The 21926-nt window shown below is 47.3% G+C and overlaps 1 protein-coding gene across 1 annotated transcript in view; it reads left to right on the plus strand.

Moving 5' to 3' along the window:
* The first annotated feature begins 747 nt into the window (after nt 1-747).
* The window catches only part of FSTL4 (follistatin like 4), a 410886-nt gene continuing 389707 nt past the window's right edge, over nt 748-21926 (plus strand). The window contains exons 1-2 of the mRNA XM_023196194.2: nt 748-983; nt 9621-9756. Of these exons, the coding sequence (XP_023051962.2) occupies nt 9631-9756 (126 nt within the window). The 5' untranslated portion in view covers nt 748-983; nt 9621-9630. The remainder of the gene's footprint in view (nt 984-9620; nt 9757-21926) is intronic.

The following is a 21926-nucleotide window of genomic DNA, read 5'->3' on the forward strand; positions in this document are numbered from 1 at the left end:
GGAGGCAGGCCCTCAGAAAGGCTCCTGGCCATCAGCCTGGCCTGGGTAGGGGATTCCGCCTAAGTTTCCTGCCAGACTGAGGCTATGGTATGACCATTTATGGGGCCCTAGTTGTTACAAAGGTGTTTCTAGTTCATTCGGGAACCAAGACTGATTTCAAAAGCTGCTGATGTTAAAGAGGGACCCAGAAAAGTTTGGGAGCCCCAGGCTTGGGGATGGGATCAGGAGGGGGAAATGTCTTGTTAGGGAGGAGGGACCCTCTGGGTCCGATTCTGTAGTTGGAAGATTCAGGAAAGAGGAAGAAAACCTTTGCTGTTTCACATGTTGTTGGGTCTCAACGGTGGGGGGTTTCACCCACTTTGTCCCCAGGGACAGCTCTCCTGCTGTGGTGTACCAGCCCACCTGGACTCCACGAGCAATGGCCGCAGATTCAGAGACCCCCCCCGTGCGCCTGGAGAGCACAGCCTTGGGGAACCTTGCCGGAAAGGAGCCTGGAGGAGGGTAGAGGTGAAGAGGGGCTGTCACTTGCGGAGCTCCACGCTAGCCAGAGGCAGGAGCGCTACGCCGGCCCTCCTCCCGCCGGGCCCTAGATGGCCCCAGCGCTCCCGAGTCATCGCGCCCCGCGTGCGCGCCCGCCTGCTCCGCGCACCTGCCGTGGCCGCCGCGCGGGTCTGCCCGGCTGGCGGGCGGGCGGCGCGCACAGGTGGCGGCGATTGGGCAGGCGGGGCCCGGAGGGTGACGTCACGGGCTCCGGTCCCGGCGGCAGAAATAGGGCAGCCGCGGCGGCCGTGGCACAGCAGCGGGCAGCGGCGGCTCAGGGAGCTGGAGCCTCAACAGCCTCCAGCGAGCCCGGGACCCGCCGACAGCCCGAGAAACAGCCGAAGGACGCGGGGCCAGGTTGTCGCCGCCGCCGCCACGGGGCGCTCCCTCCCTCCCGCCCGAGTCCGGCCACCTGGTCTTCTCCTCGGCCCCGGCCGTCTCAGGTACGCGGGCGCAGCTCCGGAGCGGGCGCGGGGAGGATGCCATGCCGCTGGCGCTGCCACCAGCCGGTCCCGCTGCGCCCCACTGGGGTCCCGGCGCCCGCGGCCCCGCATCTTGCTGCAGGGCCCGGCGCGGGCGCTTGTTTGTCCTTACTGCCCGCGCCGGGAGGGCCAAGTTTGCCCGCGGGGAAGGGTCCACCGGGCCAGGGCTCGTTAGGGCTACCCCGGCCGAGGCCAGGACTCGAGGTAGAGGCTGGGACGCCGAGGCTCGTGGCCGGGGTCTGCGGTGGGGACCGGAGTGACCCGGTTGGCACGCGGGGCGCCCCGCAGAAGCGCTCCGGCCGAGCCCGTAGCTCGCGCCCGGCTCCGAAACCCTGCAGGCGCCGTTCTTGGGCTCAGGACCCCAAGCGGCCCCGGCGGAGCCAGGCGAGCGGGGCCCCTCTGCCCGGACCCGGTGCCCTTGGCTCTGGGCTTGGGCGCGGGGCAGGCATTCTCAGCACCTCCTCCCCGTGGCTTTGCGGGGAAACTTGCGTCTCCTCGCTGCAGCCCAAAGGGCCCGCTGTGCCTCGCCTGGCCCCAGATACCCCGGGGTCTGCCGAGCGTGAGGCTGGGAAGACGGAATCTGTGCATGACCCGACTCCAGGCAGCCTGCAGCGCTGCTTGTGCGCAGCCGGAGGCGGTCCAGAGCGAGCGGCCGGGGGTACTCGCTTGAGGGTGTCTAGGGAGCAGTGTGTTGGGGGCGTTCAGCGTTCGGGCTGGGGTCTTGGTCGTAAGAGAGCTTGCACTGTGGATGATCTTCGCCCTCTTTGCGCCCGCAAAGCAAAGACGACTTCTGAGTTTCGGGAGGGACCTGGACGAGGCAGGCATAGCACTCTGCTTTGGACGCGTGTCGCCTCGAGTTTAGGGACTAGCGCGGGGCTAGTCTTTGGGGCTCCCTGCAGCCGACAAAGCGGCGCCAACCCGAGGCCTGCCACCTGAGGACTTTGTGTCCGCAACTCTTGCGGGAGCGGAAAGCCGCCGAGGCAGTGGGGTTTCTCGGTTTCCGGAGCGCGGCGAGCCTCCCGGCGGCGCGGCAAGTGCATTAGGAGTGCGCAGGTCAGCGGGGGCGTGCCCGGCGAGGTGGGTGTAGCGGCCCGAGAGCTGGTGCCGGGGCGCTGTCCAGCAGCCCTCGCTCGCGGCCGCGGGCCGCCGACACTGATGAATGGTGCGTCCACAGCCCCGCCGGTCCCCTCTAGGTGTCGCTTCCGCCGAGCTTTCCGCCAGTGAAAAATAACGCCGGCAGCTTGGTCTGTTCCCTTGGTAAATTTGTTGCAAGCCTGTGCACCAGGAATTGTACTAGATGGGGCCCCCGAGATGCAAACATCCGTCCAGGTTCTCTGGGCCAAACGTAAACAGAATTTCAATAGGTGGTGAAGTAACTGCCAGCCAAAATGTTCACCGGGAATGGGCCTGTGTCACAATCTGTGAGGGGAAAAGACAGATCAGGGAGCGACTAGGACTCTTCTTGAAAGTCCGAAGTTATTTTCCTACTGCCAAATTTAGGGGAAACGAGCGATGCTTTTTTTTTTATAGTGTCTTCTTAATCCTGGGGGCCAGGTGCCAGTTTCTGTGCCTGCTCCTCTGGACCCCAGGATAGGCTCTGGGTCTGGGCAGTGGTCTTGTGGGGGGTCCACCTGGGAAGGGAATGGTCAGAGGCGTGAGTGATGTGGCTTCTGAGTCTCCAGAGCCGCAGCACCTCTCAGGCAGGAGCTCAAGCCGGACACATGAGCAGATGCCCTACAGGGCACGTGTCTGCTTCCCATCTTAGCGTTGTGAAAGGAGGCACTGGGCACTGCAGCGTCACTAGACCATTTCTGCCATAGTCTGCTGAATGTTCGCTTTTTCCTTCCCATCCTAGGGAAAAAATGCACCACCCTCTCCCAAGACTTCAGACTGAACCAAAGTTCACACAAGAAAACAGTCCACTTTGATGTAATGTATTAAAATTGCTCGTTAGAGTTGTCCTAGTGCTTTTTTCTCTCTTAGAATTTTATGATCATCCTCAATTTTTGTTGATTCCAGGAAAGCTCTTTTTCTTCTGGAAAAGGGCCAGCTTGTTTTTCTGGGTATTAGGAGAACTTTTATCCTTTTGGCTGTGCCCTGGAGGTGGGTGAGGGAAGAGGAGGTTGGATTTTTCCACCATGACCAGTCAGTCACTGAGGACTTTTTTTCCTTTTACTAAGGGTTGTAGGATTTTTTAAACGTGAACTTCATGTTATGATCTTTTGTTTGATTTAACACTATATTCAGAGACTGGCGTTGAATAGTCATTATTTCATAAAACTACCTTAATTCCTAAGCATTGTTTGAATGTTTCTCTGCAAACTCAACCTTCTTGAGTTGCTTATGTGTGGTCAGTCGTGTGCTTCCTAGCTTAATGCAATTAGATATTTCAAGAGCACATCTTGCTTTACATTTTCTGTCTCAATGCATAACATAAAGCATGGAACTTCAAATAAAATAGAACTGCAGTCAAGAGAATGTGGTACTTAAGAGGTATAACCTGAAGGTTGGAAGGATAAAGGTTATTGGAAGTCACATGTGTGTCTGTGTTACACTTCATAGTAAATAGGAATATCATAGATTTATACATGGCACGTAGAATAATTTAGGCATCTAATTTATCAAGTGTTGGGAAAGAATTAACTAATGATATAGAGTAGATAATTAATAGGAAATGCAATTTAACTTCATTATGGCTTGCTGCAAGGTTAGCTTGCTATATTTCCATGCCTAATTTCCCTGGGTTGGTATTTTAGGGACTGTCTTAGGAAATCTGCATCACTTTCTTTTTTTCTAAAACACTCACAAATCAGAACTAGGGTCCTAAGTTCCCTACCTCTGAGAGGTTCCCATATAGCCTTACAGGTTTCAGGTTGAGGTTGATGCGGCTCTTTTTTCCTTTTAAATTTGAGCAGACATGCAGAAGAGAATTCCAGGGTTTCGGTGCTCCCAGTTGGTTTTTATATGTCGATTGCCAACATGCCATGAATAAAATGCTACCTACAATGTGTGTAGGGCAGATACTTTTTCATCTGGAAAGGCTGAGAATGTAGACGTTTCAGGGTCACAAATCTGACTGTTCTCTTCAAGGCTGGGTGGCATTGCTTGGTTCTGCCAACTCATCTTTGTAATTTCTGGTCCTGTTGGTTACAAAGAGAAGCCATTTCTATATGGCTAATCCTTAATGGCTAGTCTGGTAAAGTTACCAAGTTCTGGGAGAGAGGCTGAGAGAGAGAATGGATGAACAATGCCACCGAAACTCTGAGGGCCAGAATTCCCACTCTTCCCAAGACGGCTGGTTCCTGGAATAGAAAGAGAAGTTTGTAATCAACCCATTGCCAGTTTAATGGAATTGCTTCTCTCTGGCCTGTGAACTTGGTCAATAAAGACAGCTTACATGCCTGTGTGTGTTCTCTGAGTGGGGCAGATTTTGGTATTTTCATATGAATACCTATTTCTCCCTAACAATTTGCATTCCTATGTCATGCTTTTCTTCAAAAAGCAAGTCAGTATTTGGAATGTTACATCATACTAACCTGTAGTACCTCTGTGATTCTAAATACAGATAAATAATAACACACATATTAGCTTATTTTAGAACACCTGAAACTCCTGTGGTTTTCACAAGGAGGCAGACGATCTAGTGGAGGTCCTTCAGCGTTAAGAAAAGCAAAATCTGCCTATCTAAACAGAGAATGCAAACTTCCACTCTAGATGTAAGTGTGCAATAATATAAGGAACCAAACAGTTGCCCCAGGGGCAGGATGCCTGGGTTCCAGTCTAGGCCTGGCCACTGATTTGTCTTCAAACCCCGGTGGATTCATCCACCTTCTGGTCTTCTGGGGTCCTATCTATGCGGCAACCAGGTTAGCACCAGATTCTCCTGACTGGGGGAATGTCTGTTAAAGTTCAGGTAGGAAACCACAGGGGAAGCACCTCCCTTCCAAACAAGATGGCTTAAGTATCAAGTCAGTGTACTTTATGACTTGTTTGGAACAAAAGGTAGTCTCAGCTCTTTATATGTGGACAATCCTAGGTAGATTTATAATTAATACTTAGGACTTAGCAAGGATTGAATTAAACTTATTAATCTAAATTGATCTCAAAAGGAGCTCTAGGTTAAAAAAGGGGATTTGTGACCTTATGAATGACACCTTCCCAATTCTATAATGGTGAGATTCTTGCATTCGCCTCTATCTGAAGGCCAGTAGGGCAATTTGAATTTGAGGAGTAATTAATTTGTTAACAGAGTTACTTCTCCAAAGTGACTAGCCTTATGATGCCGGCACTTTCCGTGAGCTGAGGGGCATCTGCCTGGGATTCTGTGCATCTTTTCATGGTTCCCCTCCCTCTCTCCCTCCCTTCCTTCTACCATATGTTTTTCTTAGCCCATAAATAGAGCAGCAGTGAGGACTGAGGAGAGTCTGCCCAGGGGCCCCCATCCCAGGGTAAAGTGTGGGAATTAAGGGTGAGCAGCTTGGCTCTTTCCCCTTGGTCGGAGCCATGAGGAGGAGAGCAGCTCTTGGCAGCTTTCAGAGGAAAGGAGAGTCTCAGGGCCAGGGCCTCCTAATTTACTGTCTCTAGATTTTCCCCTTTATACTAAAAACAACTGGTTGTCAAAACAAAACAGGCAGGACAAAACAAAACAAAAAAGACAGGCAGCAGCAGTTGAGAGTTAAGAGATGTCATGGGTCTGCATGCCTGACTTGGACCCTCAGTTTTGCCACTTGTTTGCCACATGGCCATGGCAGAGTCCTTAACCTCTCTGTGACCCCGTCTCCTCTGTCATCTGATTAAGGGATAAATTGCACCCATCATGGAGTAGAAAAAGGAGAGTTATGAGTTAATACCTGTGAAGTGTTTAGAACAGTACCTGGCACATCGTAATTGCTATATAAGTGTTATCCAAATAGATAGTCTCTATTTGATTATTAGACAGATAATCAAAATTGATTTAGACCCAGTATTAATTCTTTTTTTATGAACTGAACTGTCATAAAACTTGAGCTGTAAATTTCCAGGCTGTTGGTGCTGTAGATGTAATAGATTGTCAATCACTGTAAGTATAAAATGACATCTAAAACACATCCACAGTGCAAAGGAAATCACAGCTAGTGGTAGGCAGACCGAGCTAAACTTTACAAACAAGCTGCCCAGGAGTATTTCAGTAGTTGGCCTGGTTCACGTGTTTCCCTGTTTCCAATTAAATTCTTACAGGAAATAGAAACACAAACCAGATAAAACCAGTGGCAACTCCAGGCCAAGCTCCAGGCTTGAATCTTGGGGCTTCCTGAAACACAACCCAGAAACCAGCAGTCTTGGTGCCTCCTCTTATGAACTGATTTGGTGCTTGCCAAAATCACAGTTGAAATGAATAGATTGTATTTTAATGCTACCCATTGGTACCAAAACATAAAACATAATTGATCTTAGATTACAAAGCAGATCAAAAGTTAAATACCAGATTTTATGGCTTATATATTTCATACCTCCAGGAGTTGACATCTGTACATTAACTAGCATAGATTTGGATTATCTTGCTGTTTTTAGTTTATGTGAGCTAGAAAGGATGGAAAGGGAGAAAAGTAGACCTTACTCTGTGTGTTTACTCTGTGAGCAATGTTTGATAGTAGGTAAGTAGGAAAAAATTAATGAGAGTAAGAAGCAATGTCTTTCTAGTTCTAGCTTAAATTCCTATGGTTGGTTTTTAAAAATTCGAAAAATCCACTAACTGTTTTCTGCAGTCTCTGGAAATTGACTCTGTGATCAGAAGAGGATCACTTATGGAGAATAGAGAATTACCTTGTTTATTTTTAGAAAAATGGGTTGCAGCCGGGCGTAGTGGCTCATGCCTATAATCCCAGTACTTTGAGAGGCCAAGGCAGGTGGATCACCTGAGGTTGGGAGTTTGAGACCAGCCTGACCAACATGAAGAAACCCCATCTCTACAAAAAATACAAAATTAACTGGGCATGGTGGCACATGCCTCTAATCCCAGCTACTCGGGAGGCTGAGGCAGGAGAATCACTTGAACCCAGGGGGCGGAGGTTGCAGTGAGCCGAGATTGCGCCATTGCACTCCAGCCCAGGCTACAAGAGTGAAACTCCATCTCAAGAAAACAAGAAAAACAGGTTGCAGTAAAGGGAAGACAGTTTTATTCTCTTTTAGTCCTGAACATGATTTATTTGTTTTTTCCTGCTCTTCCTCCCTGTAAGATTTCATACATCTTAGGGAGACCGCTGGATCAAGAGTGCAGAAGCCATTGGGGGGTGGGGGAGGGAGTGCCGTGACTGTCACAGTCCTCACAGTCGTCTCCTGGGTGGCAGCTGAAGTGGCACCATTCCACTCAACTCTGCCTTCTTCAGAGTGTGGGGCAGGTGCTGATGGTGAGACTGTGACCTTCAGATTATATTTACTGGCCACCCAGACTCTTTCCCCAGTAGCTCAGCTTTGTCAACAGATGTCAAAGATGAGTGACCGAAGAAACAGATATAGGAGTGGGAGCTTATGGAAGCTTTTAAAAACAAGCAGACACTTTCTGTCTTTTTTTTTTTTTTTTTTTTTTTTTTTTTTTTTTTTTTTTTTTTTTTAGGCAGAGTCTCGCTCTTCACCGAGGCTGGAGTGCAGTGGCGCGATCTCGGCTCACTGCAAGCTCTCCGCCTCCTGGGTTCATATCATTCTCCTGCCTCAGCCTCCCGAGTAGCTGGGACTACAGGTGCCCGCCACCACACCTGGCTCATTTTTTTGTATTTTTAGTAGAGACAGGATTTCACCATGTTAGCCAGGATGGTCTCAATCTCCTGACCATGTGATCTGCCCGCCTCAGCCTCCCAAAGTGCTGGGATTACAGGCATGAGCCACTGAGCCTGGCCACCTTCTCTTAAAAGATAGTCATACCTTATAACTTTGCCTTTTCATGGGCCAGTGCTAGAGTCCCACAGTTTTGAGTCTGACTTTTCCTCCCTGCGGACATTTCTGTCTCAAGCTGGAGACATAAAGCAAATGTGGAGAGGCAGCTCTATTTGGATGTGGACGGCAGCCAAACGAAACCTGGAATGTGGCAGGAGTGTCATTGTTTGGCAGCCCTGGCCTCAGCACTAGTGACTGTGTGACAACTTCCACCCCCATTGTCTAAAGTAGGGATGCTCCAAAGCTGTTGCCTGTGGCAGTGAGCGGGGGTGGACTGCCAGGTCCCTCAAGCACCCAGTTCTTTCTGACTTGGATGTCTGCTCTGGACCAGCCCTAGGCCAGTTCATGCTGGGTGCTGGCCTCCAAGGAGCTCCGGTGTCTTTAACTTACCAGCCTAGATCAGGATGCAGTGTGAACCATATGTGATTAAGCACTAAATTGTTTGGTATGAGCAGAAATCAATAAACCCTAAAGTTTCCTTGAGTAAGAGTTCTAAGTACTGCATAATGAGCTGTATCTGGTTATGTTTCATAATCAGAATACTGAAATTATGGTTGGACTGTGTTCACAGTAGAAAACTTTTTCCAAAAAAGTACAGCTTATTGGACAAGTAAGATAGTCTGTGTCCTCATTCCTTAGCACAATGCTTAGCACATGATTTGGATTTGAATATTTGTTGTAGCTGATCCTTAGTTTTTTCATCCATGTAATTATTTGATTACCTCGAATTGCTCACTTCTTGTCTTTTAGGACTGTATACAATAATAGTGAGTCTCAGGAAACATCTTAAAGGTTATTGAAATTCCGTTATCATTTGATGCTTGGATTCTGCTACAAAATGGTTGGTCTTGAAACTAAGATATTAGACCTTATGATGCCATTTTCAAGCTCACTGTCTTATAAACTGAGGTGTCAGCTGCAAATCAGGTGCCAGAGATGTAAGAATTCTTAATCATCGTTTCGTTTTTTTTGAGACAGAGTCTCACTCTGTCACCCAGGCTAAAGTGCAGAGGTGTGATCTCGGCTCACTGCAACCTCCGCCTGCCAAATTCAAGCGATTCTCCTGCCGCAGCTTCCCGAGTAGCTGGGATTACAGGCGCCCGCTACTGTGCCTGACTAATTTTTGTATTTTTAGTAGAGACCGGGTTTCACCATGTTGGCCAGGTGGGTCTCAAACTCCTGACCTCAAGTGATCCATCTGCCTTGGCCTACCAAAGTGCTGGGATTACAGGTGTGATCCCCTGTGCCCAGCCATAATCATAATTTCTCGAGCACTAATTGTGTGCCCAGCCCCAAATGCTTTCTGAGGAAACTGAGGCATGGCTATATGGCAACCTAATAGAGGTGACCCAGCTGCCTCACCCTGGTTTGTTCTTGTAGATGTAATGGTAGGTGGCATTTCAAATGGGTTTCCATGTAACAGATAGCATTTATAGAGTTCTTACTATATGCCTGACACTAACTCCTTCAATCCTCACAAAAGCCTTTTGAGGTACGTATTATTGCCATTTTAGAAACAAGTAAACTAAGGCTCAGAAGTAATATAACTTCTCCAAGGTAGAACAGAAGTTTGGTGCCAGGATTTAAACCCAGGTTTATCTGATTCTGGTGAACACATACTAACTCACTGTGACTTACTATATCCATCTCACAATGTTTTATTCTCAGCATTTGTCATTTCTTCAACAGACTCAACAAAATGAAACCAGGAGGCTTTTGGCTGCATCTCACACTGCTCGGAGCCTCCCTGCCGGCCGCGCTGGGATGGACGGACCCAGGAACCAGCAGAGGCCCGGATGTGGGTGTGGGGGAGTCACAGGCAGAGGTATAGTCAAATCCCCACTGACATAACGTTTCAAACTGATTGCTTTCCGATGTTACAGTATCTGGTTTCCCCTCCACCTTTAGTTTAGATCAATTAGATCACAGAGTGAATTAAAATTGCACTTCCTTTTTGGTGGGGGACAGAAGAAGGCAACGTGTGGATACGGACAAGAGGTTGATAACACGATGTGAGTGATGACTCTAAAACCTCTCAGATGCTGAAAATGTATTCCGAAACCAAGCTTGAGTTGCCTGGTTAGCCTCTACAAAGACCCTCAAGAGAATGGCCTTTCTGTATATTTAATAAAACCCTGAAAATGCAGAGTAATTGGTGGAGTACACCCATGTGAATTAATGAAGTATTTTAATTATAAAATACATTTGAAAAGAAATGGACTAGTTTTCAGGTATATAGATAAAAAGCACCAGGCTGAGAAAGAACTGGCAAGTGGAGGTCCTAAGGGAGAGTGCTTTAATGAACAGATAAGAATGATTAATGGCATGTTAGGTATATATAAATGCTTCTAAAGTGCTTGAAAAACTTGTTCTCAAATACCTCCCTGGAGAGTCTGGATGTTCTGCTAATTGCTTAGTGAACCCTGGTCTTAGGTAGTAAAGAGGATTCCTAAGCTGCAATCTGGCCCTGCCCAAGGTAATAGATCCCATGAATTTGGGGTTCATGGGCAAAATGTATTTTTCTGCAGAAAATGCTTTGTGTGTGCTGACCCTTAAGAAATGGCTTCACCCTTCCATTAAAACCACCTGGGATTTTCTCTCTGCTGTGACGAATACTCATTCCTAATACGGAGCTTTCCAGGGCGCTTTTCCTCCCATTGTCTTCCTTGATGCCTACCGTTCTCTTTTTCTCTGTCCCTGTTTCCTGCCTTGCAGAATGAGAAATAAAAATTACCTCAAAAAGTCAACATTCCCGGAGAGTGAATAAGGTTACTCAGTGTAGGGTAGGATTAATGCATTATTTGATCAAAAGACATGATTTCTCTTTCATTATTACTTAATTGTAATGCAATCCCGAAACTACCAGCCTTAATCTTTGGGGAGCTTCAGAAGTAATTTAATGTACACTTTTCCTGCTGAAGTTAGTGTGCCTTCCTTTTGTGGTGAGCAGATGATTAAATAGAAACACTATCTCTGCCATCTAAATCCATGAAGGACGCAACTTAATGCTCTTCTGAAAGAGTCTGGAGATTGGCTTGCTGGTGAGAACAGTCTTTCCCTATGGGAACGGCTTTATCAGCACACTCATATCCATACGAAGAGAAAATGATCACTTAAATCCTACACATATATTGTTGAATATTTAATAGCAAAGCAAACAGACAAACACACAGTAAAGCTTAGTCTTCTTACTATTGGGGCTCATCAGCCCACTGTTTTAAACCACTTATTTCAAATAAAAGTGTCGAGTCAATTAAGGTGGGATTTAGCTGGAGGTAAATTGAAGGTAAGTTAATATCAACCCAGGGCCTCTTTATCTTAGCTGTAAACACCCTACTTCTTTGTGTGCCAAAAAGAAGGAGCACATGCCAGTCGTTGGGAGGAAGTAACGCTTTTTGGGGGTTGTTATTTTGCTCCCCTGCAATCCCCGCTCCAGGGGGTTTTTGTCTTCCAAGTCCAGGAATGTTGCTGCTTCAGGAAAGGAAAGTGATGACTGTGTAGATTCTGCACCACAGGAACTATTGCCCTATTGATCACATATATAGTTTTTTGCTATAGCTTTTGTTTTTGCAATATTGTAACTTCTAATCATTGAAACTGTTTCTATCAGTGATTAAATGAGATGATAATGGGAATGGACCTAGGGCATAGGATGGCCTAGGTTAAATGTTTAGCTGCAGAGAACAGAACACTGCCAGGTGCGGTGGCTAACACTTATAATCCAAGCACTTTGAGAGGCCGAGGTGGGCAGATCACTTGAGTTCAGGAGTTCAAGACCAGCCTGGGCAACATAGTAAAACCCTGTCTCCACTAAAAATACAAAATTAGCTGGGTGTGGTGGTGCACTCCTGTAGTCCCAGCTACTCCAGAGGCTGAGGTGGCAGTATCACCTGAGCCTGGGGAAGTCCAAGCTACAACAAGCCATGATGACACCACTGCACTCCAGCCTGGGTGACAGAGTGAGACTATGTCTGAGAAAAAAACAAAAAAAGAAAAAGAAAAAACCCGAAGAAAAAAAAGAAAACAGAGAGTGGAGCACTTATTTTAGTGGATTTGTTTGCATCCCTTGCTCATACTCTGTGCATCCCTCCATGCACCCCCACGTCCCTGCTTACCAGGGGCCTCCTGCGGGGCGTGCTGTTTCTTCTTTCTATGTCTCTCCTTTCTACACCTGACTCTCCTCCTCCTTCAGGGCCCAGCTCTGGTTCTTACTTTTTCTTTAGAATCTTCTTTGACCACTCTTGGTCACACCTGGTCTCTTTTTCTGAACTCTTAGTCCTTCCTCTCTCTTTTTGTTTTCTTTCTCTTTTATATTTATGTTAGCGTATGGATGGAGCCTATCTTATTTATCTTTTCTTCCTCACAGTGTCTAATAATTTTATAAGCAAAATAGAGGTTCAATGCATTTTTAAGCCAATTGATATTTATGTGACATTTGGTCCTGGTTATAAAGTCACTCTGGTGCTTCCAAAATTCAGACCAGACCATCAGATATTTCAGCACAGGGCATACCTCCCTGCACAGCAGGTTCACTCCCACTGGGGAAGTGGATGGTTTCCCCAGCCAATCTGTGAACAGGCCAGGCAGGCTTGCATCCTAATATCCAAGATAGTCCTTGCATGTTATAGTTTCTGGGTAGTTTCTTATTTGAATTGTAGCTTTTAATGTATCGATAACTCACAGTCCAAACTATATTAAACTCCTCTAGCAGTTTCCTCAAACAGTCTTATTTCCTGGAAGAATCAAAACCAGCAGAGTTTCCTGAGACTCTAAATAAGTCAAAAACCTTTTTTGGGAACCAGATATTAAGCTGTTTGTGTATGTTTCTTCCTGGTAGTAGTACTTCACACAAATACTCATTGACTTAAGATTTTTAAAGTACTTAGAAAGCATTAATAAGATTTGATTTACCTTTAAAGTTATTATACCAATTACTTGAATGACCTACGGGTAAATAAGAATTAAATGACCAACGAGTGTGTGTGCGCATATTTTTAAAGCAATTATAGCAAGTGTTAAATTATTGTTTTATGTACAAAGACTGCAGTGGAAATAGCTTCAAGGAGTTTACCATTTTACAGACATAGATAAAAAGAAATACAGCTGGGTGGAGTGCCTCTTTCGTAAGAGTGGAGTGGCAGAATGTGCCCTAGAATACTAATGGAATTCTCAATTCAGAGGAAACAATTCTGAGAGGTACAATTTATTGAAATAATGAAATGTTGTTATATCCCCCCCTTTATCCTACACAGATGCTCTCTGACTTACAATGGGATTACATCCAAATAAACCCACTGTAAGTTGAAAACATCATAGGTCAAAAATGTATTTCATACAGCTATCCTACCAAAAGTCATAGCCTAGTCTGTCCTGCTTCAGCATTCTCAGAACACTGACGTTAGCCTACACTTAGGGCAAAATCATCTAACACAAAAACTATGTTATAATAAAATGTTGAACATCTTATATAATTTATTGAACACTGTACTGAAAGTGACAAACAGACAGGTTGTATGGGCACTTAAAAGTGCAATTTCTACTGAATGTATATCATTTTCATACTATCCTCATGCTGAAAAATCCTAAGTCAAACCAAACCTAAGTCAGGGACTGTCTGTATGCTGGTCAAGATAAATATAGTAGTAAAATCAATATTAGTAGAATTTTATATTTTGGGGGGAACCAAGGAACCAGGAAGGGGTGAGAAGTGATGTGGTAGTAGCCTCCAAAGAGCAGACCTGCTTTTGAGAAATAGGCATTTGTGGGAGCCCCCCACTTTTGGGCCCTGTGTGCTGCAGTGCAGCCCCCCACTTTTGTGGCCTGGGTGCGGTGGCGAGAGCCTCCCCTTTTGGGGCTTGGATGCTACCATTGGAGCCACCCCACTTTTGGGGCCGGGGTGCTATTGTGGGAGCCCCCCACTTTTGGGTCCTGGATGCTGTGTTCCAGCACCAGCATCTCACCCATTTGCTGGGCTCTGGGATTGAATGATGGCCGTTACATGGTCTTATACATCTTTCATGCATTTTACTGACCTTTTTCTAAATGACTCTTACCCATGGCATATACATAGTCACGTACTATATACCTGTACATGTTAATATTGATTCCTTCTTAAATTGTCACCTCATATGCCTCACTGCTTATAGACCAGAGATAGGTTTTGAGCTCAGGCACCATGGGTTTTCAGTATTTGCAAATTCTCTCAAAGTAAAGTCTTTGCAGAAGAAATATGTGGAGTGGTGTCAGCTAACTTAAACATGACTCCCCGCCTCCCTAACCTCAGGGGTCAGCCTAAGACAGCATTGATCCTACCCTGACTGACTGGCCCCTTCCCCTTGCTACAAGTGTTGATGACAGGCATGGCACTCCTGTCCCCACAAGGGCAACATCAAATTGCAGAGTCCTTAGATGCTCCATGGCTTTGTTCTGCCTTGGCTGGGCATTCAGTAGTACTTGGGCTGCGAAGACTGAGCATTGATTTTTCCAAAACACTTTCACTGTTCTTGTGTATTCATTGTCTTAACACTAGTGCCCCTCACCCCCAATCACCCTTTCTGATAAAGGTGAGTAAATGCTAAATTAAGAGGAAGAAAAATAATGGTTTTCTGTGAACTCATAAATGCTCATTTTCCTGGGTCACAGAACTTTTCAGGGCCAATTAAAATTCTGTCAACTATGATCTCAAAATACTAAAGAGGCACACAGTGCACTAACTGGTACAGTGTGGAAGGGCTGGCTTACTCCCCACCACCCATAACCCTGACTGTGCTCTTTAATTGATTACTGGGGAAGAACAGCTGATCGTCTGTAGGGTTTCAGATCTGCCCTTTGGTGTCTCTACTCACCCTGGCCCTCAGCTGGCTTGTGGGCATAAATAAAAGAAACTCCTTCTTTCCTGTGAACCAACGGGGGTCCAAGCTGGATGTTCTTAAGCTTCACCTGCAGTATGTGTGCATCTCTCGTGGCTTTTCTGCCGCATCACCCTTGCGATACTCACCATTGCAAATTCTAGTATTTGACTTGCTTTCAAAGAAGATGAGACTCTGGGCAAGGTCTCTCAGCAAGAGACAAGAATGGTCTTCTCCCTAGGGCTGTGGAGCCCTGGGATAACCAAACCACACACCCCTTTCAAAAGGATCCAGAATTTCCTCCGCAGGTGCGGTGCTGGTTGATGTGGGGGCTGCTTCTCTGGGTCCCCAACGCTTAGCCAGGGCTTTCTGCTGATTATTCTGAGTCAGAGCATGTGGATATTCATTCTTCAGGTAAAATTGGCAGGGCACAACCTCCCACTTGTAGACGTTATCAGTACATTCATAATTTTCAAGGCAAACAATGGTAGCAGAATCTCTCAAGGTCTCAGGGATGAGCCCATTCCCAATTATAGAATGGGGTGTGCTGTACCCTGCTCCAGTACCTCTTGAGATGCAGTGTGCTTGTGAACGGTCTGGGATCTTGTTAAAATGCAGATTCTGATGCAGCAAATCTGATGTGGGTCCCAAGATTCTGAGCTCCAGGTGATGCTGATACTTCAGATCCCAGGGGACACTGGGCAGAAAAGCCTTAGAGGAGCCTCCTGCCTCCTCCCATACTCACACGCAAGGAGAACCCCAGTTGGATTGACCCTGGCCTTTTTTTAGTTCTTGCTGACATGATGATGCTGACTGCAGTCAGGAAAAGGAGAGAAATGGGCAGGCTGCAGTCATGCTGGAAAATAGCCTGATGAGACTCGCTTAGGGGGCAGGTAGGTGATGGGAAAGATGAACTTAAACAACCTTGGTTCTAGGGTCATTTTCACCTGTTTTCAAGCAGCTGGACAGGTAACTCTAGCTCTCACAACCCGGGGTTCCTCCCTGGCTTGTCTGTAGGTGGTTTTAAATTCTGAGAGAGGTGAGTTTAAATGCTGAAGCTTAGCCCACAGCCCCTGCTCCAAGGACCAACAACACACTCACCTCTTGCCACCACCGTGGCTCCCTTACTGGTGTCCTGTCCCTTCTCTGTCCCCAGGGCCAGCCGGCCTGTTTTGGGGATGAGCTTTGCTGCGTTGGTACGCTGTTTTGGAGTCTTGTTTTTCTCTCTATCCTTGAACAGGGAAAGTCGCTGTCTTTGTTCTTTGTGTCCTCTCCACTGCTCCCAGCCAGCCCTTCCACACTGTACCAGTTAGTGCACTGTGTGCCTCTTTAGTATTTTGAGATCATAGTTGACAGAATTTTAATTGGCCCTGAAAAGTTCTGTGACCCAGGAAAATGAGCATTTATGAGTTCACAGAAAACCATTATTTTTCTTCCTCTTAATTTAGCATTTACTCATCTAACTACTTTATTTATGCCTCTGTTGCTAAATAATCTATACTCCTCTAGGAGACTTCCCACCCTTGTAATCAGGACATCAGGCCATGCATTGTAAATGGGGCTCCAATTTCCATTTTTCGGGGAGTTGGCAGCACAGATCTGCCAAGTCCCAATCATCTGCTTGATTTATCCCATATGCCCTGTGGGTTATTGCTCTTCCTTCCCATTTGGATGGAAGTAAATGCCGTCCTTGTGTCAGGCAGGATCTAACAAGGCCCAATGAATGGGCCTTGTTACTTGTTTACTCTTCGGGGCTGCCAAGCCAGAGCCATTGTCCTTCTGCCTCCATGGCTGTGGTCTCTGCCACTGGCTCCCGGGCTTTGTCTTGTCACCAGCCACCTGGGAGGTGGAGCATACTAGATCTAGACATGGAGGATGTGGGAGGATATGGGTCCAGTGCTCTGAGCAGGCGACACCGTGGACACTGTGGTGGGTGCTGGCACATTGGTGTGGAGGGGAGGAAGTGTGGCCAGGTGGCTGAGAAGCCATCTGTCCGTCAGCCTTGCCTCTCTCTTGATGAGTAGCCATCCTTTGGGGCATTCCCTTGAGTCAGGAAGGTCTGGAACAGGAGAAACCCAATTTCTTTCCTCCTAATAAAAATCAGCCTTGTTTTACTCCTGCCAGGAGTGTGTGCTCTTGGCGGAGGTGAAGAATGAGTGTGAGTGGCCTGCGGGGTTGGGGTCTTCCCTCAATCACAGGGTGAGTTTCAGTTTGATCTTGTACAGGGGTTGGGGTGGGGAGAGCTGGTGCTGCTGCTGGCGTTGATCAGGAGACCCTGAGAGAATTGTCTTCCCTTGGTGGGTGAAACTGGTCGGTGGGACTGGGCTAAGGTAGCACCTGTCTACCTGCTTGATGCTGCATCTAGACACTGAGCCCTTGGTTTTTCTTCGTTTGTTCCAAGAGGGCCTCGGGTACAAATCGAAACCCTTCTGGAGGGTTCAGCTGGAGATGGAAGCTGCCACTGTTGCTTTTGTTAAAATACTTTGAAGGTTAAGGTTTCATGTTATTTGGGATCTAGACTGAAAACTGTGTGTGTATTTTTCTTTTTAAGAGTTGAGAAGGGAAGTCATATTCTATTTCTTGCAAAAGCCCTTTCCGGAGAATCAGTGAGACCACCAGCAAGCCTGTGATGCAGCTGACAGAAGCGCCTCCCCACCTGTGAGGGAGTTGGCCTAGCCTCAGAGGTGACAGACGCCCCCAGCACAACCCAGGCTTCAGCCCCAGCTGGGGGCCTGGGCCCCTGAAGCATGGCCTGTTTTTCAGAGGACGCCTCTTCGCCTGCTCAGGCTGAAAGTCCTCAGTGCTTCTGGTGGCCTGCTTGGCTGGTGGCAGGGCTAGCTCTCGGTGTAGACAGGCTGATGTGCATGGCTCTCTAGGCTCTTGGGAGAAATGGCTGCTGTCCTCCTTCCCCGCCATGGAACCCTGTTAACTCTCACTTTGTGTGTTTTATGTTGCCACTTTCTCCTCCAGGGTGTTTGTTGTTTTAAAACCCCATAGTTGATTTTTCCTGTTGGGGCTGAATCACTTTGTCTGCCACCTGTCTGTGCTGCTGCCTAAGGCATCCCCGGCCCTGCCTTTGCTTCTAGTGAACCCTCAACTCAGAGGGTCCGGGGGCTAAAATCTGTTCTCTTGCCAGCTGTGGAGCTAAGGGAATCGCCCTCTCCAGCCTTTAGGTTTGCCGCAAGTGAAATGCTGGCAATAACAGTACCATTTTCAGGGTTGTCCTGAGCACTAAGATGGTACGTGACGTGCCCGGAACAGATTGCCTCCACAGAACATGGCAGTCAGAGCTGTGGTTTTGTGATTGTCATCCCAGAACCTCAGTCGGTGGCTGTCAAGAAGACTGTGTGCCCTTTGTGAGCCACAGCCTGATATGTCAACTTCAGCTGCTGCAGTTCTTGTCACTGCTGGCCATGGCCATATACCATGTAGCAAGGCAGCCCTCAGGGTGGGAGGGCCTCTTTTCAGTGGAGTGGTAAATATCTTGGGACTGGACCCTATATCCTCAGTGTTCAGAAAGCCTGGCACACAGCAGGATGTTCAGATGTTTGTTGAATAAGTGAATGAGTCAGCCGTCTTGTACTATTCATTTTGTCATCATATGGGGTTTGGACAAGGTGTCTTGAGTTTTGGGACCCCTTGCATAAGAAATCCCAGGAGATGGTCACTGGACTGCCTTTGGCCACTTCTGGCAGAATCCCATCAGTTTCAAATCTTCTTAACTTTCTTCTTGAACCAGGAGAGGCTTCAGAGAGTCCTATGGGCTGTGCGTAGGAACAGGTGGGACCCTGACTCAGTTGCCATCTCCTTCCTAGAATGACTTTGAGGGCCTGCTTAGCTCTGTTTCCTCTGCAGAGACTAGCATCACTGGCAGTCAGCCAGGCCCTTGCCAAAACCATGAACCCGCAGAGTGAAATGTAAAGTCAAACAAATGCAGGGTGCTTTGTTTGTGCTTAGCATTTTCAGGGTCAGTAGAAATAGTCTGTGGCTCCGGGGTAGGTGGTTGCCAGCCATCCCCACAGAGGGAAGAAAGGAGCAGAACTTCTCTTTTAAAATGTCATTAAGTAGGTATAAGACCCTTGATGGCTTTCCTTAATGCCAGTCTTAGGACCATTGAACTGAAAGCTTGTTTGAGCTCTGCTATCATTTAAAGCTTGCTCTCTAAATAAAGAGAACAGAATTCTTTTTCCATTTATTTCCCTTTCTGTCCTTGCATTTAAAATGCCCTTGAAAACTTTGGTCTCTGTAGAAAAGACGTCAAGTTTCTGCTGGTTTTGCTGATGCCACATTTTGAGTGTCCATACCAGGTAAGTAGGCTTTCATGTGGGGATGCTGGGAGGTGTCAAACGGGAGAGGCCTGCCAGGCAGATACTCTAATTGGAGTGGCTCTAAAATACGCCCCACGGTGCCTCCTCTTCCTCCTCTGCTGTTTTCTGTTTGGTTGTTACTGCTGTTCTCATATTAGCATTTGAAGAGTGAAGAGCAGGCTTCTGGCCGGGTGCTGTAGCTCATGTCTGTAATCCCAACACTCTGGGAGGCCGAGGCGGTCAGATCACCTGAGGTCAGGAGTCTGAGACCAGCCTGGCCAACATGGCGAAACCCAGTCTCTACCAAAAATTAAAAAAAATTAGCTGGGCATGGTGGCACACACCTGTAATCCCAGCTACTTGGGAGGCTGAGGCAGGAGAATCGCTTGAACTCAGGAGGCAGAGGTTGCAGTGAGCCAAGATCATACCGCTGCACTCCAGCCTGGGCAACAGAGTGAGACTGTCTCAATAAAAACAAAAACAGTAGGCTTCTCTGCTTCATGCTTGAGTGTTCATGCCTGGCAGTATGGCTTAGGATCATATCTTTGTGTCCTGAAGCAGAAATTACCATTTGACTTTCTTGTATCCTTACCTAGAGGGTCTCTGAGCCCTGGACTGGCTTGGCCAATCGGGACATCTGGTTGACTTAAATCTTAGTAATCAACAGACATCCGCTGAGCACCTAGCTGTGTGCCTGGCCTAAGGCTGGCTAAGTGGCTGAAGAGAAATGGGATTTGCGATTCCATCCTTGAGGCTTGAGGACCACTGGGGTGGGGGTGGGAGGTAGGAGCAATCAGCTGCTTCAGAATGGATTCCAAGTTAGCAGAAGGGATTAAACACCTACATTAGTTAATGATCTTTTCTAGTCTGTATATAATGATTAAATTAAGTTCTCAACTTTAGCCTAAAGAAAAGCGGGCATATTTATTGAGTAATAAGGAAGTACATCTTTATTAGAAAGAAGTACATGTTAATAAAGAAGGAAGTCCATGTGCCTCCCCGATTCCCCATGCCTGGTCCCAGGGCTGGACACTTGTGCTCACAGTCCAGACATTCCCCACCCAGGTGCATGTGGCTGATAGTAGATCTGGTATCACGGGTTTGTCCTGGCCCCTGGCTCAGCTGTTCTAAAGTCCTCAAGAGTGTGGGTTGGGAGCTGGAGGAAGCCAGAAGTCTCTAGGTGTCACCTGTATGGGATGGACATAATGCTGAATGCAGCAGCCCTCTGGTGTCCAGAACCTCCACCAGGCCCCTCCTTTACCATCCTTCAACACTCCCTCCCAAAACGTATCCACCAGAGCCTGCACCGCTCTGGGACCACTCCCCTGAAGTGGTTCCACCTGATACGGCTGTGTTCTTGTTGGCTCAGTGATGCCTAACCTCCTCTCAGAGGACTTGGTTTGGTAGTGTAGAGGATGTGGGTGCCCATTATTACTGGTCGACAAGTTTCAGGGCCAGGGGTGGTGTTGAAAGAGGGTGAGGAAGGGGGCTGTTGAGGTTCTGGACACCCACAGGGCTGCCACATTCAGCACTGTGTCTATCCTGTGTGGATGACACTTAGAGACTCCCAGCTTCCTCTGACATCCTTCATCTTGCTTAGGGTAATGCAGCATGTGACACAACCACCCCAGTGGCCAAAACTGTCCTACTGGAGGTCTTATTCCTTGCTGGAGAGTTGCACCTTGGTCCACATATCCATCCTGGTCCAATTGATTGTAGCCAGTTGACTTAGCCCATTTAGTGTTGCTATAAAGGAATAACTGAGTCTGGTAATTTATAAAGAAAATGAGTTTATTTGACTCATGGCTCTGCAGGCTGTACAAGAAGCATGGCCCCAGAATCTGCTTCTGGTGAGGCCTCAGGAAGTTTCCACTCCTGGTAGAAGGTTAAAGGGAATGGGTGTGTGTAGAGATCACATGGTGAAGAGAGCAAGCAAGGTGGGAGTGAGAGGTTCCAGGCTCCATTTAAAAGCAAGCTCTCTTGGGAACTAGTAGGGTAGGACTCACTCATTGCTGCAAGGATGGCACCAAGCCACTCCTAAGGGATCCAACTCCATGACTCACACACCTCCCATTAGGCCTCACCCCCAACAGTGAGGGCCAAATTTTGGCATGAGGTTTGGCGGGGGACAAACATCCAAACCATAGCACCAGTTGTCCAGTAATTCTTAGGAACAAAAACACTTTTATGACCAAGCTGACTGGAACAAAGTTATCTGTGATTCATTATCCATTCCAGATGAGAATGGTATATGTAATTTAAATGTGAATGTATTCAAAATGACTGTTCTTGTGTTACAAGTAAAGATGATCATGAACTGCACTGTACAAGAAATTCTTATCTGATATTTCACCGTGGGATTATGAGAAAGAAGAAAAAATAATCACAAACAGCTTTAAGAATGTGGTGAGCGCATGGTGAATGGTGAATGCAGCACAGAGTGTGTTTAGTTACCAGCACAGGCCAAAACGTGGGTGACATGAGAATTTAGCACAAAAACGCGCTGCGTGGAAGGTGGGATTGGGAAGCACCTCTTGGAGGCAGTGGTATTTGGAGAGGAAGACCAAGATCTGGGCAGAGTATTAGAGTATTTAAGGAGGAGAAACCCTCTGAGTCTAGGTGTAGGGTGGAATAGGGCCATATCTGGCAGGAGGGGAAAACTGAAGATATTGGTTAAGGTGAGTATCTGGGACTGTGGACCAGGGGATTCATCAGGGACCTTTTGGTGGCCAGGAGCAGAAGCACCTGCTAAGATGCTCATGTACAAAGAAAGGTTGTCATGAGGCCCCAGATCTTCTCCCAAAGCCAATGGCAGAATGCCTTCGTGGGCTCAGGCTTAG

Source organism: Piliocolobus tephrosceles, chromosome 4 (assembly GCF_002776525.5).
Source record: "Piliocolobus tephrosceles isolate RC106 chromosome 4, ASM277652v3, whole genome shotgun sequence".
In the NCBI taxonomy this organism is placed as follows: Eukaryota; Metazoa; Chordata; class Mammalia; order Primates; family Cercopithecidae; genus Piliocolobus; species Piliocolobus tephrosceles.